Source organism: Moschus berezovskii, chromosome 7 (assembly GCF_049115385.1).
Source record: "Moschus berezovskii isolate FMDL1 chromosome 7, NW_MosBer_1.0, whole genome shotgun sequence".
NCBI lineage: Eukaryota > Metazoa > Chordata > Mammalia > Artiodactyla > Moschidae > Moschus > Moschus berezovskii.
This window is the reverse complement of record NC_142466.1, coordinates 115,931,387-115,947,969: the sequence shown is the minus strand read 5'-3', so window position 1 is coordinate 115,947,969 and position 16,583 is coordinate 115,931,387. Positions and strand designations below refer to the sequence as shown.

Genomic DNA, 16,583 nt, shown 5'->3' with positions numbered 1-16,583 from the left:
CCAGTTCTAGCTGTTGCTTCCATACCTGCATACAGGTTTCTCAAGAGGCAGGTCAGGTGGTCTGGTATTCCCGTCTCTTTAAGAATTTTCCACAGTTTGTGGTGATCCACACAGTCAAAGGCTTTGGCTTAGTCAATGAAGCAGAAATAGATGTTTTTCTGGAACTCTCTTGCTTTTTCGATAGTCCAACAGATTTTGGCAATTTGATCTCTGGTTTGTCTACCTTTTCTAAATCCAGCTTGAACATCTGGAAGTCCATGGTGCACGTACTGTTGAAGCCTGACTTGGAGAATTTGAGCATTACTTTGATAGCGTGTGAGATGAGTGCAATTGTGTGGTAGTTTGAGCAGTCTTTGGCATTGCCTTTCTTTGGGATTGGCATGAAAACTGACCTTTTCCAGTCCTGTGGCCACTGCTGAGTTTTCCAAATTTGCTAGCATATTGAGTGCAGCAATTTCACAGCATCATTTTTTAGGATTTGAAATAGCTCAACTGGAATTCCATCCCCTTCACTAGCTTTGTTCATAGTGATGCTTCCTAAGGCCCACTTGACTTCACATTCCCGGATGTCTGGCTCTAGGTTTGTGGTCACACCATCGTGATTATCTGGGTCATGAAGATCTTTTTCGTATATTTCTTCTGTGTATTCTTGCCACCTCTTCTTAACATCTTCTGCTTCTGTTAGGTCCCTACCATTTCTGTCCTTTATTGAGTTCATCTTTGCATGAAATGTTCCCTTGGCATCTCTAATTTTCTTGACGCAGTCTCTAGGATCTCTAGTGTTCTTGCTGCTGCTACTGCTAAGTCACTTCAGTCGTGTCCGACTCTGTGTGACCCCATAGATGGAAGCCCACCAGGCTCCCCCATCCCTGGGATTCTCCAAGCAAGAACACTGGAGTGGGTTGCCATTTCCTTCTCCAGTGCGTGAAAGTGAAAAGTGAAAGTGAAGTCGCTCAGTCGTGTCCAACCCTTAGCGACCCCACGGACTGCAGCCTACCAGGCTGCTCCATCCATGGGATTTTCTAGGCAAGAGTACTAGAGTGGCTTGTGTTCTTAGCATATGGCAAAAGGTAAACAAATACTAGCTCTTAGTGGGGTTGCCCTAATTGTTATTAAATAAGATTAGATCAGTGTTTTGAAGTGAAATTGTGGCGGGATTAAACACCTAGTTGTGGAATTTGTATATTACCTTTTAGATGATGAGTAACCTTTGAGGATCTCTAGAGAATCAGTGGAATCTCTCTCCGGAATGTAAAAGAATTTGGTGTTTCTTTCCTGTGCTGACATGAGCTTTGCCACTGATCTGTGGGCTAGGGCAGTGGTCCTCACCCTCACCAGGAGGGCTTTTTGGACACAGCTGGCTTGACCCTTCCCCTGGGGCCTCTGATTCCATAGGTGGGGGATGGGTCCCAGGTCCAAGATGATACTGATCCTGCTGGTCTGAGGACCAAACGCACCTTGGGTTGGAAGCCTCTTTTCACTGCCATAAATATGGTCTCATTCCATGATGTGTGCGCTTGGTGGAAACCATGGAAAACTTAGCTCCCTTCAGGGCATCGATAGGATATTGGAAACGGGTGAAGGCGTGGGGAAGGGGAGGAGTGTGTTGGTTGAATAAGTTTAGGAAATGTTAAATTTTTTAAAAAACATTCAGTAGAGAAGGGATCATGTGCATATTTTCTAAAACTTGTCTGGTCACAGAACCATTCTTTCTGAATGTTTTAAACGGTTTGGGTTCCTCTGCACACGGCCGTGGAGGAGAATGAGTTACTCCAGGTGGAGAGGCAGAGACCCAGATTACTTGGTGTGCCACCACAGGTTGTGAGTTCCTGACAAGAGAGATCGTCAGCCTTCAGCCAGACTCCTTTGAGTTGAGTTTCTAACACCTTCTGCTTAAACAGATGCTAATGGCTCAGTCTCCCAGCAGGTACAACTCCTGCTGAGAGGTGGCAGGGCTGCTAACCAGCAGTGGCCAAAATGACAGCAGGAAGATACTCCCGTCTCTGGTATAATTAGGGAATAAATTTACCCCATTTGGCTTAGAGGCATTCCTAACTCTAAAAAGTAAACTATTACTAAGACAAATACCTTATGTACAAGACAGATACCTAACATATAGATTATTTTGTTTTGCAAAGGACCATCACAGCAGTGGTCTTATCTGATCCTTATATTAACTTGAGAGGGCAGAGCTAGAACAAGGATTAGACTCCCCAGGCACAGGTGAGAAAACTGAGGCTTACAGAGATTAACGACCAGCCCAGCATTATGAAATGATACCCCTCCTTCTGTTGCCCTCCTGTATAGGCATAGCCCTTTGTTCTTGTTGGAGAATATGTGCATTAATAATTACACCAAATCTTCATTCATTTATCCACGCATTCCTTCATCCAGCAGATACTTACCTGCTAAGTGCCAGGCACTGTGCAAGGAGTCCTGGTAGAGTGGTGAATAAGACAGCTCTGTTTACAGAGATCTTGAGCTCCAGCAGGTAAAGTCAAACCGGCACAGGACTGGGACTGCACCTGTGCTTTACCTTGGGAATCTGAAGCTCAGGAAGACTAAATGGCCTAAAATTACAAAAGCATACAATGTCATGGCTGTCAGGGAGCCTAAAAGGTCATCTAACCTACTCCTGTCATTTTATTAAAGAGTAAAATAAAACAGAGCTGTTGTTCAGTCACGCAGTCGTATCTGACTCTTTGAAACCCCATCAACTTGCAGCATGCCAGGCTTCCCTGTCCTTCACCATTTCACAGAGCTTGTTCAAACTCATGCCCACTGAGTCGGTGATGCCATCCAACCATCTCATCCTCTGTCATCCCCTTCTCCTCCTGCCTTCAGTCTTTCCCAGCGTCAGGGTATTTTCTAATGTGTCAGCTCTTCTCATCAGGTGGCCAAAGTATTGAAGCTTCAGCTTCAGCATCAGTCCTTCTAATGAATATTCAGGATTGATTTCCCTTAGGATTGACTGGCTTGATCTCCTTGCAAATATACGCAATATATTGCTTGTGTATTGCTCTGTAACACACCACCACACATTTAGAGGCTGAAAGCAACAGCATTTATTATCTAGCAGCTTCCATGGGACAGAAGGCTAGGCCTGGTATGGCTGGATCTTTTGCTGATGTCTCACAAGCAGAAGTCAAGATGCTGAAGTTGTGAGCAGAACCCTCTTCCAAGCTCAGTCTGGTTGTTGGCAGAATTCACCTCTTTGTGGCTGTAGGACTGAGGTGACTTTTTCCTTGCTGGTCATTCGTCCAGAGGTCACTCTTAGCTCCTAGAGGCTCTTCTCCAGTCCTGGTACGTGGAACAGAGCACTTTCACAGGAACAAAGGTGCAGCAAGTCCTTCTCATGCTTCAGATCTCTCCAGATTGTCTTTCTACCAACAGGAGAGAAAACTCTCTGCTCTTAAAGGGACACTTCTAATTAGATTAGGTCACCTAGATAATCTCTGTGCCAAATATCAGGACACAGTCTTGGGAATGATATCTTACCATACCCACAGGTCCTGGGGTTAGAGCCTGGAATCCTGGGGCTAGAGCCTGGAATCCTGGGGTTAGAGCCTGGAATCCTGGGGCTAGAGCCTGGAATCCTGGGGTTAGAGCCTGGAATCCTGGGGTTAGAGCCTGGAATCCTGGGGAGGGAGGAGACATTTTTAAAGCTCTCCCTCATTCAGTTACATGACTTGGGTGGTAATGAAAAAGGAAAGAGAGATCCTGGGTTCTCCCTGGGGGCTCAGGGTATATAATAGTTTGAATACTTATTGCTGTTTAGCAGAGTGACCCAAATTTAGGCCCTTAAAGCACCAATCATTATATTATGCTCTTGATCTATGAGTTGGAAATTTGCACCAGAATTGGCTGGGCAGTTCTTCTGTTGCACAGGAAGTACCTTGCAGCCACTCAGTGGTATTCCGCTGGCAGCTGGGCTGGGCTGGAGGGTCTAAGAAAGCTTTGCTTGCACATGTGGAGCCTTAGCAGAGAGGGTCAGAAAGCCGGGCTTAGCTGGGTAGCTCCCCGTCTTCAGGGTCTGTTCATATGTTCTCTCCAGCAGTGTGGTCAGACTGCTTATAAGTGGTCTCAGAGCTCCAAGGGGAATTTTCCAAGAGACAAGAAGTTGAAGCTACTGGTGTCTTGAGAGCTGAGTCCGTAAACTAAGTGAATCGCTTGTGCCCTGTTTCAGCTATCAAAGGTGTGGTGTTCCACCACTGTCCAGATTCGAGGCGAGGGACCGGAGATCTCCTGTCCGTGGCAGGAGTGTCAGAGGATGCAAGGCTACCTGCTGTACACTGTGGGATTTTCATTTGTTAGTTTTTTTCCACTGTGATACATTTTAGTACAGAGGGCAGTGCACTGTTCACGGACCCTGTGAAGAAATATTTTCTAATACAAACCGGCCCTTGAGAATCTTCATCAATCAAGACAGCGGTTGTTTTAGAGGATTTATCTTGTGGTTTACGCCCCTTACACTGTGCTTCAGCCTAGGTAAATTGTTGTTGCTCTTGTTTGTGTTCTCGGAAGCTGGTTAAAGGGAGAGGATGTTCCATAGTATAATTTTTATTATTGGGAGAGGATAACAGAAGTGGGAAGGGGGGGATTCTGCCTGCTGCAGAGTATTCCGGAAGACTGGAGAAATAACCACAGGAAATAACCATCAGACCCTCTGAGAGAACCCGATCGAAAGCTCCACTGATACCTGACCCCCACATAAACACCTATGCCGATTAGTCTGTGTCTCCTAGAAAGATTATCGCTCAAAGCCAGTGTCCAGTGACGCTTGAACAGTGTGACTGTCTCTTTTCCCCAGTGCACGGTCACCCAGGGAACAGGCTGAGCGTCCCCTCAGGGGAGGGTGAGCTGCCTCCATTTGTGGCTGTGTGCAGGTTGCCTCCTTCCTCCAAGGAAATGCTCTGCTTCTGGGGGTCCATGGGGTACTACTTGGGACCTCAAGTAGGTTATTCTTAGGTTCCCATGGACCAAGGCTTGTCTAGGCATCATTGCACTCTGGAATTCTGAAAATCCGCCACACTAAACACACAGACCGCTCCACCAACCATAGTTAATAGCTACTTTCATGGTCCCTGGGGCCTCCCTCATAGCTCAGTTGGTAAGGAATCCGCCTGCAATGCAGGAGACCCCGGTCACTTTTCACTTTCTTTCACGATCCCTGACCTGCCGATGGGTGTGTGTGCCATACCGGTGCAGGCACCCAGGAGAGGGTAGCAAATTCGTGAGAAAGACTCACTTTGAGTGTGTATTCAGCTGTCCTATTGAGGAAGCGGTACAAGCCCACAGATAACCCTAAGCTGGCTCAGGGCAGCCTGCTGTCAGTCACAGAAGCCTAGAAGTACCCTCCCAACCATGGGGGCAATGAAGCTTTTAACTCAGAATATGTTTTGCATTTCTTTTCTATTTATGGGGGTAAAGAAGGCAGTGAGGTCAAGCCCCACGGCGCCCCAAGGGTGCACAGTCAGGGTGGGGACAGGGATGGGTGCCGGCAGCCTATCCCCATGTGAGAGATGCACAGGGCCTGCTCAGCCCGGCGCCACCAGGGGCGTCTCCAGGCCCACCGCTGGGTGTCCACGTGCATTCGTAGCAGGTAGGGCAGTCGACTCACTCTGCTGACGTAAGGCAAGAAAATAAGCATCTTCAGACCCTTTTTGTCATTTTAGTTTTTCTTTTGTTTTCTTCCCTGAGGCTCAGAAGTGGCTTCCTGTTCAGAATAGAATCCAGAGGCTCAGAGGATTGAGTCAGAAATAGAACCGAGTTCTAACCATTTCTGTAGCTCTTCGTCCTCTTCGGCACCATTTCCCTATGCTCCTGCCCACCTCCGCCCTCCACATCGCCCAGCTAACTCACACCTGGGCCAGTTGTAATCTTAGCAATGCGACAGCTCATTGGTGACCTTGAGGATGTCATGTCTCCTCTCTGAGCCCAGTTTTTCATATTCTTAAAAATCCCTGATAGCCTTTTCAACCCAACCTATGACACAGAAAAGGAGTGCAGATCGAAATCAGAGAACCCACTGGAAGAGCTTTAGAAAGTTTAAAAGTGATAGAAAAATGTAACATATTGCTGCCTTAATAGTGTTTTTCTGGTTGTTTTAAAGGATGACTTTTTTGGGTAAATGTTTTATAGAAGTGTTAGAGTTATAGAGCAAGTGAAAATCCTGTTAAGTGTGCAGCAAGATGAATTTTCACAAAATGAATTCCTACATGTAACCAGCACCCAGTTATCACTAGGGCAGAAGCCCCCGGGTCCCCTTCGCTCCCATCAGGCGCCACCATTCTTCTCTCCAAGGGAATCCCGCCTCTCATGGCTGCTCCCGCTCTAGTGCAGCGTTTCCTGTTTTATACAGTGCGGACCTTGGGTATCTGGCTTCCTCTTACCTTTTGTTCTTCTGTGAGATTCCTCCACACTGTTTTATGTGGTTTCGGCACATTCATCCGCAAGGGTATTCCACTGTGTTTCTAGACATCCGCTCTACTATTGCACAGTCTCCAGGATGGGGCTGCGAAAGACGGTGCTGCCGTCTTCCACACGCCCTGGGGTGAACAACCGTGTGCTTTGTGTCGGGTGTCTACTAGGAGTGGGGCTGCTCAGCTTTACAGATGCTTCAGTAGGGACTTCCCATTTTCCCAGCATTGCTGAACCAGTGATCTCTCTTGCAGGTAGCACAGCACAGAAGAGTTTTCCACTGTTCCCTATCCTTGTGGATATAAACAGGTCCTTAGTGTTTCCCGTGCTTTTAATTTTGATTGTAGCATCCTGCTACAGTAGGATCCCACTGCAATTTTAGTTGACGTTCCTGATGACTAATGACATGGAGTTGCATGTGCTTGTTGTCTTTTGAATATCCTCTTTTATGACCTGCCCATTCATATCATCAAGTCCATTGCCTGCTTCCCCTTTTGGTCATTTTCTGGGGGTGGGGGAGACATACCACATTTATTAAACAGTTTAGTGAGAACTTTGTGAAGAAAAATGTAAATCATGATAATTGCATCTCCTCTGGTTTAAAGAGACTCAGAAAGGAGTGGCAGACTCAGGCAGTATGAACTGCCTTTGACTAGCCTAGCATCCAGCCAGCGTAGGAGTTATTTATGGACTATAAATACAGTCTTTGATTGGGTAAAGGTAATGCAAATATATTTTCTAACTCAGGCTTGTCTTTCCACTCTTTGAATGGTATCTTTTGATGGATATATTTTAATCTTAATATACCTCTATTAATCAATGTTTTTCTCCCCCTTTATGGTGAGCTGTGTTAAGAAATCTTTACCTACTCCAATCTCATAATGATGCTCCTCAATGTTTTCTTCTAAAAGGTGCTTTAGTGATATTATTACTGTATTACTTTTCACATTTAGACCTGTAATCCCTCTGTTAATGAAACTGGGGTATAGAAGAGATTGTGTCAATAAGAGATTTTGAGGTCACTGCTTTAATATCAATATTCAGTGGATCCAGCAACAATTATTGAATTCTTTCCCTGGATTTTTAAATCTGTACTTATTTCAAAAGGACCATTTTCTTTGTGAGCTCAAGAGGAACACAATAGTTTGTTTTCATGAGAGACAGTGTGCACCTACTCTATGTCAGGAGCTTTGCATCCATTATCTTATCTGCTCTTTAAGACAATCTGGCAAGTAATGTATCATTATTCCATTCTGTAGTTGAGAAAACTGAAGCTTAGGAAGGACAGCGATGAGCTGAAGGTTAAGTAATGTGCAGCAGAGCTGTGATTCCGTACCCCATCTTCTCTGACTCCTGAGCCGCATCTAGCTTTTTCTTCAAGCTTCATGGTGACAGCATTCACTAGAACTGTGGAAGGTGAGTGGCCAGTGAGATTAGGACATTAAACTATAATCAACTGGGCTGTTCTAGCAACCGAGAGGAGTATTTTTACCTGGAACATTTATGAAACACAGTTATTCTTTGCCCTCAGTAATAATAATGGTTAATGGTCAATCATAGCACCCTTTCACTGCAAACCTCCCAGGAGTTTTGTGTGTCTGATTCTCGTTCTAAAGATAAAGTGTAAGGTAGGTATTACCTTTCCCGTTTGACAGACAAAGAAACTGACGATCAACGAGGTGAAGTGATTTATCCAAGGTCAAATATCCGCAGCAAAATAGTGGTAGAGCAGGCCCAGCATTTCCTTGGCTGAGTCCCCCTCCCTGCCCGGATCACTGGCCTCGAGGACCACCACTGTACTTCAGGATGCAGCCCATTAGCCCTGACCGGCCACTTCTAGCGTTCGTGCCTTTCGGTCCGTGTCTGCCACTCTGCCTGCCCACCACCCAGGAAGAGTAAGCTGTTCTTGCAGCTCTCCACCTGGGAGCTTCCTGCTACTCTAGCCTCTCTGTCAGCCCTAAGGAGGCTTCTGGATCCTTCCTTCACTTGCCTCTAGCACAGCCATGCCCCAAAGCAGAATGCCAAATTTGAAAATGTTGGCTGTCACCTCTTTCCAGACACAAAACTGTAACTGCCAAAACTGTTTCATAATCCTCCCCAGTTAAACTTCTGACAACCTGATTTTAAAGACTGTTGGATTTTTGCATTGCTGCTCTTCCTCTCCTGCCTTCTGCCCATGGCTTCTGCCCTCCCCCAGAAAGGCCTATTGCCTTCGCGGCACAGCAGCAAACCAGAAAACATCTGCATCGTGGGGAGAGACCCCAGGATTCTTCTTCGGGTCTTTTTCCCAGTGCTGTGAACTGTTCCAGGAGGCTCTGACATCATGTGAAAAATGGAGAGAAGGAAGAAGAAACTATTAAGTCAGTGAGAGAAGCTCGGAGAGGGGAGTGATTCAAACCCAACACGACTGGGGGAGAATGAGCGCTGGGTGGGTCTGAAGGCCAGTTGCAGTTCTCACTGGCAGGTCCATAAACTGAGGCTTCTTTCCGTAGAGCTCCATGCACGGGCATATTCCTCTCCTGTCAGCACCGTTACTGTAACACACACACGGAGTCATACACAGCACACCCCCAAAGCAGTGCTTCATCAGAAACCTAAGAACAGCCGTTTGTCTTCCTCGTCTCTGCTCTATAAAGTGCACAGTTTGTAGAGTCTCACAGAATTACCCAGACACCCATTACACTGTCACGGAAATACCAAGGAAGACGCACAGGGCATAAATAATGATTCAGAATTCCAATTTCATTGTTTTTAAAAAACTCCTCTCCCTTTTAAACAAACACTTCCGGTAGGCAAATGTGACTTCTGGATTCTAGTTTTCTCTTTGAGCCTAGAGCTGTTCTCCCCTTTCTCCTTGGCACTTGATTTGTATGATCATCCCTAAAATGCCACTGGCCTGGCACTGCATTCCTGTCTCGGGCAAAACCTCCAATTAAAATCAGCAGGAAGTTTGCTAGAATTAGGAATCCCAGCCTGGGTTCCCCACCTGGGTGGTTCCGACAGGGAGGCGTGCGCCTTTGAAAGCGCTGATGGGAAGCCCCGGGTGGCAGAGCCTCTGCCCTCCAAATGCTGAGCGACTCCAGCTGTGTCGCCAGGAGGCCTGTCAGTTTCTCAGCAAACCCTGGCTGAGGCCAAGACGGAGCCTGCAGGGGAGCAGCTGGGGTGTCTCTGCAGACCACAGTCCAGCTCCTCCTCAGACCTGGCTTTGAGAGCGTACGAACAGTAAGTGGGGAGTGAAGGGCACACTGGGTTTGGATGGAGACAGCCTGAGCTCTGATCTTCTGTGTCCATGCTGTGTGACTGTGGGAACGTCGCAGTCCACTCTGGTCTTCCGAGCCCTCTCGGTGGGATGGAAATCATGAGGCAGTCCTATCTCCTGGGGCTAATGTGAGGATAAAGGCTGGCCACCGTGATAGAGAAAGCACTCGGCAAACATCGACCCTCCACCTCACCAGGCCTCAAGTCTCAGGTCTAAACATGAGGGAGATGGGCTGGATATTTCCAGGGCTGCTGCTTCTCGAGGGTTCTCTGCCTCTGCGGTCCAAGCTGCCTCATGTGTCGCCTCTGTGGGAGCCTGCCTACCAGGCCCCCGGGGGTTCCAGCTTCAGGAATGAAAATGCAAGTTCCTGCCCTCCCTCTTTTCCTCTGTCAACACGCCCCCCACTCCATCAGAAGGAACTGGAGTCCCATCCAGCAGAAAGATGCTGAATTGGATGTACTGAAGTTCAGCTTTGGCTGGAAAGGGAAGGTGCTTTGGATCTCCAGGGACAGAGAAAAGCACCTTATATTTGGCGATCATTGTCCACATGGACTACCTTGTGGTGGGGACTGTGTCAGCCCTCTGTGAGACCTGACCTCCCCCGCTGGAGCTGGTCTATTAAACTGTTCCCGCATTGCAAGGGTTGAGGCGAGCTGTCACCAACCAGCCTGGGAAATGGTATTTATAGATCAGGTCCCTCCTACCCCTGGTCCCCAGCCTCTCCCTGAGCACTTGTCGGTGAGCTCCAATTATCTGTGAATGGACGAGAGAGATGACTGGCAGGTCCAGGGGAAGCAAGGAATGTGCTAATAGGCCCTTCACACGTTCCAAATTTCAGTATTTTTCCATTATTTCCATTTACGTCTCCTTTTATGGCCTGCTTCCTTCTGGCCGGCTGTAATTTTATATGGCGGTTTGTCGGAAAGTGCGCCCGTGCTGGAGTCAGAGAGCTCGGTCTGGAACGTGCAGTCAGTGTGTGATGTCAGACAAGTCCACCTGGTTCGCTGTCTGTGCTGCCCACAGCTCTCCGCGCTGCTCTGGGAGAGCTCCAGCACGGTGCCTGGTGTACAGTGAGTGTCTGGCGGTTGAGCCGCTCACTGACTCCCTGGGCTGGCTTCAAGCTTGCCTGTCATCCAGCCCTGCAGGGTTTCTGAGGATCAGTGACCTCTCCCCAGAGCAGTAGCTAGAGGTGGAGAAGGTGCAAGAGATTGCTCTGATGGCGGTGGAGTCCTCATCATGAGAAGTTGCTTGTGCTAAAAGGACAGGGGTGCAAAAAACGGGGATGAGCTTGTTTTTTCTAGTTTTGCTTGTCTCTTCAAAATGAAGGACTGGAATTGGGACTTAACAGTAACATTTCTACCCAGTCTGACCACTCTCTCTGCCCCTCTTCAGAAAAGGATTGTTTGCCCACAGATCGCCCATCAGTGGTCAGTTCAGTTCAGTTCAGTTCAGTCGCTCAGTCGTGTCCGACTCTCTGTGACCCCATGAATCACAGCACGCCATTCCCTAATTCTGGGAGTTACAGCACAGCAAGGCTTGGCTGAGTTGCTTCATTCCCCGGAGACCCAGGAGATCCATGGGTGGGGAAGATCCCCTGGAAAAGGGAATGGCAACCCACTCCAGTATTCATGCCTGGAGAATCCTATGGACAGAGGAGCCTGGCAGACATACAGTCCATGGGGTCGCAGAGAAGTGGCCGCGACTGAGCCACTGCCGCGTTGACTCTGCCTGCACTCCGTCCCCTCCTCCGTCCCTCTGGGCCGCCCGTGCGCCGCGCCTCCCCCAGCAAGCAGGCCTCCGGGCCGCACCTCTCTCCTCCCCACTGTCTTCCTCCGGCCCGGCGCTCCGCGCCCCTCCCAGGCGCCCGCCTCCTTCTCGGGCCTCCTCTGGACCCTTAATGCCTTCTTTGATCCGGCCCACAGCCTCGCGATTATGCAGGTGCCAGGCAGCTCTCGGCTGCGCCTCTGAGGGCCTCTGTCCCCGGCGCCTCCCGCGCGACAGGGCTGGAATCCTAATGGGCCCTCGCCCCTCGCCGGCGGCGGCCTCCCCGGGGCCTCCATCTGCCCGCTCCCTCCCGCGTCCAGGGTGCTGAGAGCCCGGCCACAAGGAGGCATTGATTCAGGGAGGGGGCAGCGGGCCTGACAAAGGGTCCCAATGATGAGACACGAGAACGGGGGCGCTCTCCGGGCTTATAGAATGCCTTGCAGATGGGAGCAGAGGAGCGCTCAATGGGGTACTGTCCTGTCGCCTGGAGAGGGAGTGACAGGGCTAAGTGTGGGCCCTTTGAAAGGGGCGTTTTGAAATGACGCTCCGGTCAGATGGAACCACGCAATCGGAGACGTGTGGCGGCCCCTGCGGCTCCCAGCACCCACCGATGACTCAGAGCCCATATTCAGTGGAAGCTGGGCTCCGGAGGTGGGAGCTGCGCGGCTCATTATCATTCCTGCTCCGTTTCCTGAAGGCTGGGCCCTCTGCTGTTCTCCAGGCTGTAATAGGATTGGTCCACGCCAAGCAGAGACCGCGAGGCCTGGAGCTGTGTGGGTGGAAGGGATTGAAAACTAATACTGCAGCTTGGGAGACAGAAGCGGAGTTTGTTGTTGTTGTTTAATGAAAAAGAAGAAAAAGTATTAATTTTGGTATGTTCATTCATTCAGTGTTCGTCCGCTCATTCATTCAGCAAACACTTCTGGGCTCCGTGCTCAGAGAAGGAGGGCTCCCCTCTCTCAAGCCTGACAGCCTGGAGGGGAAACTGACCAAAAACCAGGGCCTGCAGCACAGCGTTCTGAATGTCCTGCGGGAGGTTTCATTGCCCAAGCCAGGATCATTCCGTGGACTTAAAGGCAGAGCCCTTTCAAGGAGCACTCTAATTATGCCTCCATTTTCTCTCAGCTGATAAGCATGGCAGCATTCTGGGAAGCCGTTTCAACAGTATCCATTTCCAAATGTCCCAGTAACCGAATGGTTTCCCTCCACCCCAGAGAGATAGGGAAATCCTAAAAGCGTCTAGGTAGCTTCAAAGGAAGAGCTTATTCTCTGGGATAAGAATACTTATTATTACCTCTTTAATAATTGGTCTATGCCCGGCTCTGTGCTAAATGCTTTAAAGACATCATCTCCTTCAGTCCTCTCCCTCAGCCGCCTAAGATAGGCTTTATTACTCTCCTTTTGCATATGAACACTGTGACTCAGAGACATGAAGTGACTTGTTCCTGGTTATGGAGCAGAGCCTCGAACTAAGTTTGGCCTGGGCCACCGCACGTGCCGTTCAGGATTAGGCTGCACCATTTGCCTTCTGGTTCTTGGGTTTGGCGATTGTGGCTGGGCAGAGGAAATGAAAGAACAGGGGGATGGCTACCACACCCTACCAGAGATGCAGTACAATGCAGAAGGGCTTCTGACTCCAGTTTTCTAAAATGGGGATCCCTGGCAGTCCAGAGGATAAGACTCCAGGCTCCCAGTGCAGGGGGGCATGGGTTCGGTCCCTGGTTAGGGAACTAAGATCCCACATGCCACACAGCATGGCCTAAAGTAAAAAATTGGGGATCAGGAACCACCACCAATACTGCAGCACTCGACAGCCTTAATAAGAAACGTTTCCTTGGCTCTTGTTTGAAAAAAAAAAAAAAGCCTTGGCTATGAGCCAGGAGGTTCCTCTACCCACTGGCTGTATTATTTGCCTCCAGGCTTCTCTTGTCACGTCTAGAAAATGGAGCTGAGAGTCCCTTGGCAGGAATAACAGGAACCTAACTTATATGGAGCCCCTAATACCTACCGAGTTAGGGGCTAAGACTTCACATAAAAATTCATGCCATTCTTACCACAGCCCAGTGTGGGAGGAGTGATTAGGGAGGTTAGGGAAACCGCCAGCCTTCCCCAGGCTCAGGAGTGGAGGAGCCAGGACTCAAAGCGATCTCAGACTGACCTCAAGTCGCAAGCTATTTTGGGGGTGTTGTTGTGAAGCTCAAGTGAGAAATGGGAGGGTAAAAAGTGCTAGACACATGTAAGGAATTATTCTTAGTGTGGAAGACGGCCAAGAGGGGACTCGCACAGAAATGAGGAAAGATGAGAGGCCGCTAAGCTGACTGTCTTACATCTTTTTTTTTTTTTTAACTTATTCTTCTGTTGCTTCTTATCTGATTGAATATCTGTCTTCATTGGAATGTTCCAGAGGCTGGAATCTGGGACAGCCTCGGGTTCGTTTATAAAAGTGTATAAAAGGAGAGGGGGACCTAGACATTCGTACTGTGATGGAAACTTCACTGAACTGAAATTTTGGAGAAAAATGGGGAGAATAGCATCTTTCTTATATGTTTTGAAACGGCAGTGTCAGGATCACGTGAGATAATCAATATGGAAGTGCTGCCATGATCTCTGGAGTAATATAAGATAGAATTCGTTTTTGCTGAAGTTTTTGGATGTTATGGGAATCTGTGAAGAGGGTTGAAACATCGGGTGTAGGTTAAAAGAAATAATCCCTCAATTCTTCTTTACTGCTGACTTTCTACAATCTGTTGTCATTCAGCAGGATTTTTGAGTTTATACACTTTAATTTTCTGAATCAAATGCCTTTGAGATGAATGAACAATAGATTTAGAAAGCTGGGAGGACCTCAAAGAACACTTTTACTCTGTCCCCTTTTTACACATGAGGACACTGATGATTAGAAGGGTGAAGTGCAAGGTCAGATAGCTGGTCTGCGACGCTACCCAGAGCTGCACTGTCCTTCCCAGCAATGACATTCAGCTCCCTTCCTATAACAGCCCCACCCTGTCCTTTCATTCTCTGGGCAGCCCCACTTTGCATGAGCAGCTGGAGAACCACAAGCCCACCCATGGTGGTTAACATTCTCCATCTCCCCTCTGTCCCCCAGGACAATTCAGCAGTGGCTTGCAAGGGTCCAGTCGCTTCTCTACTGCAACGAGAACGGGTTCTGGGGCACCTTCCTGGAGAGCCAGAGGAGCTGCGTGTGCCACGGCAGTACCACGCTGTGCCAGCGCCCCATCCCCTGCATCATTGGCGGGAACAACAGCTGCGCCATGTGCAGCCTGGCCAACATCTCGCTCTGCGGCTCCTGCAACAAGGGCTACAAGCTGTACCGAGGCCGCTGCGAACCGCAGAACGTGGACTCGGAGCGCAGCGAGCAGTTCATCAGCTTCGAGACCGACCTGGACTTCCAGGACCTAGAGCTCAAGTACCTGCTGCAGAAGATGGACTCACGCCTCTACGTCCATACCACCTTCATCAGCAACGAGATCCGCCTCGACACCTTCTTCGACCCCCGGTGGCGCAAGCGCCTGTCCCTCACTCTCAAGAGCAACAAGAACCGCATGGACTTCATCCACATGGTGATCGGCATGTCCATGCGCATCTGCCAGATGCGCAACAGCAGCCTGGACCCCATGTTCTTCGTCTACGTCAACCCGTTCAGCGGGAGCCACTCGGAGGGCTGGAACATGCCCTTTGGCGAGTTCGGCTACCCACGCTGGGAGAAGATCCGCCTCCAGAACAGCCAGTGCTACAACTGGACTCTGCTGCTGGGCAACCGGTGGAAAACGTTTTTCGAGACGGTCCACATCTACCTACGCAGTCGGACTCGGCTCCCTACCCTCCTGCGCAATGAGACTGGCCAGGGCCCCGTGGACCTGTCCGACCCCTCCAAGAGGCAGTTCTACATCAAGATCTCGGATGTGCAGGTGTTCGGGTACAGCCTGAGGTTCAACGCCGACCTCCTGCGTAGCGCCGTGCAGCAGGTCAACCAGTCCTACACGCAGGGCGGCCAGTTCTACTCCTCTTCGTCTGTCATGCTCCTCCTGTTGGATATTCGGGACCGAATCAATCGCCTGGCCCCCCCTGTGGCCCCGGGGAAACCCCAGCTGGACTTGTTCTCCTGTATGCTGAAACACCGCCTGAAACTGACCAACAGCGAGATCATCAGGGTGAACCACGCCCTGGACCTCTACAACACCGAGATCCTCAAACAGTCGGATCAGATGACAGCCAAGCTCTGTTAACCCAGACTCCTGGCCGCGGGCGTTCCCTTTTGTTGTACAAACAGAACAGAACCAAGCAAAGCAAAACAAACACACATTTGTAAAGTGTAATTACTATTCAAAGGAAAGGAGGAAAAGTCTTCATTTGTTGGAAACGAAAAACGTTCTAGCAACTGTATAAAACCGTGGGGCATGTTTGTTATTTCTATACTCTGTCGTAAAGAAGGGTCTCAGTCTTGGGAGGAGCTTGGAGGGAGGTGCTGCTTAGGCCTCAGGTGCTGTATTGGGGGGGAGCGGGGATGGGAGAGAGCATATGCAATGAATTGTAAAGATCTCTGCTGTGCAGGTGCTAAGATTAAACACGAAAGAGAAAGCTATATGTAATGTACAACTGACACTGCCATTTTTCCTTGTGGGAGGAAATGGACATAGATAAAGAAGATATTTCTTCGGTTATGATTTCTTCCCTCTTTATGCTTAATTCCTTGTGGTTCTTTTGACTCGTCCGCACATGAGGGTGGAGATTCAGTGACAGCACTGTCTCTCCCAGATAGCTTCTCTCACACTGAATAAACTGAAATTCACTGAAGCTGGACAATAGGTGGGACCCTGGGGGAGAGGCATTCACATAATCACAGGGTGTTAAAACCATCAAGAAGCCTTTGACCTCAGCCTGTTGACCTCCTTGGTTGCATTTGGAAACTCGCCTCAGAGAGAAATGGCGAGCCCATGGTTACACGTGGTTGCTGGCCAAACAGCGAGGTGACCCTGTCTTCTGACCCCGTTGGCCGCGCTCCTTCGAACATCATGCTGGCCACGGTGGTGCTGAGCTGCCAAGGGATGGAGTTGCTTTCAGTCTCAGGTTGTTTTGATAGCCCTTTTTTCTTTTAACGAAGAAACCGATTTCAACTATT

The 16,583-nt window shown here is 49.1% G+C and overlaps 1 protein-coding gene across 1 annotated transcript in view; it reads left to right on the top strand.

Moving 5' to 3' along the window:
* The window catches only part of BRINP1 (BMP/retinoic acid inducible neural specific 1), a 203,860-nt gene extending 187,842 nt beyond the window's left edge, over window positions 1-16,018 (top strand). The window contains exon 8 of the mRNA XM_055427959.2: window positions 14,550-16,018. Within this exon, the coding sequence (XP_055283934.2) occupies window positions 14,550-15,690 (1,141 nt within the window). The 3' untranslated portion in view covers window positions 15,691-16,018. The remainder of the gene's footprint in view (window positions 1-14,549) is intronic.
* The last annotated feature ends 565 nt before the right edge of the window (window positions 16,019-16,583 follow it).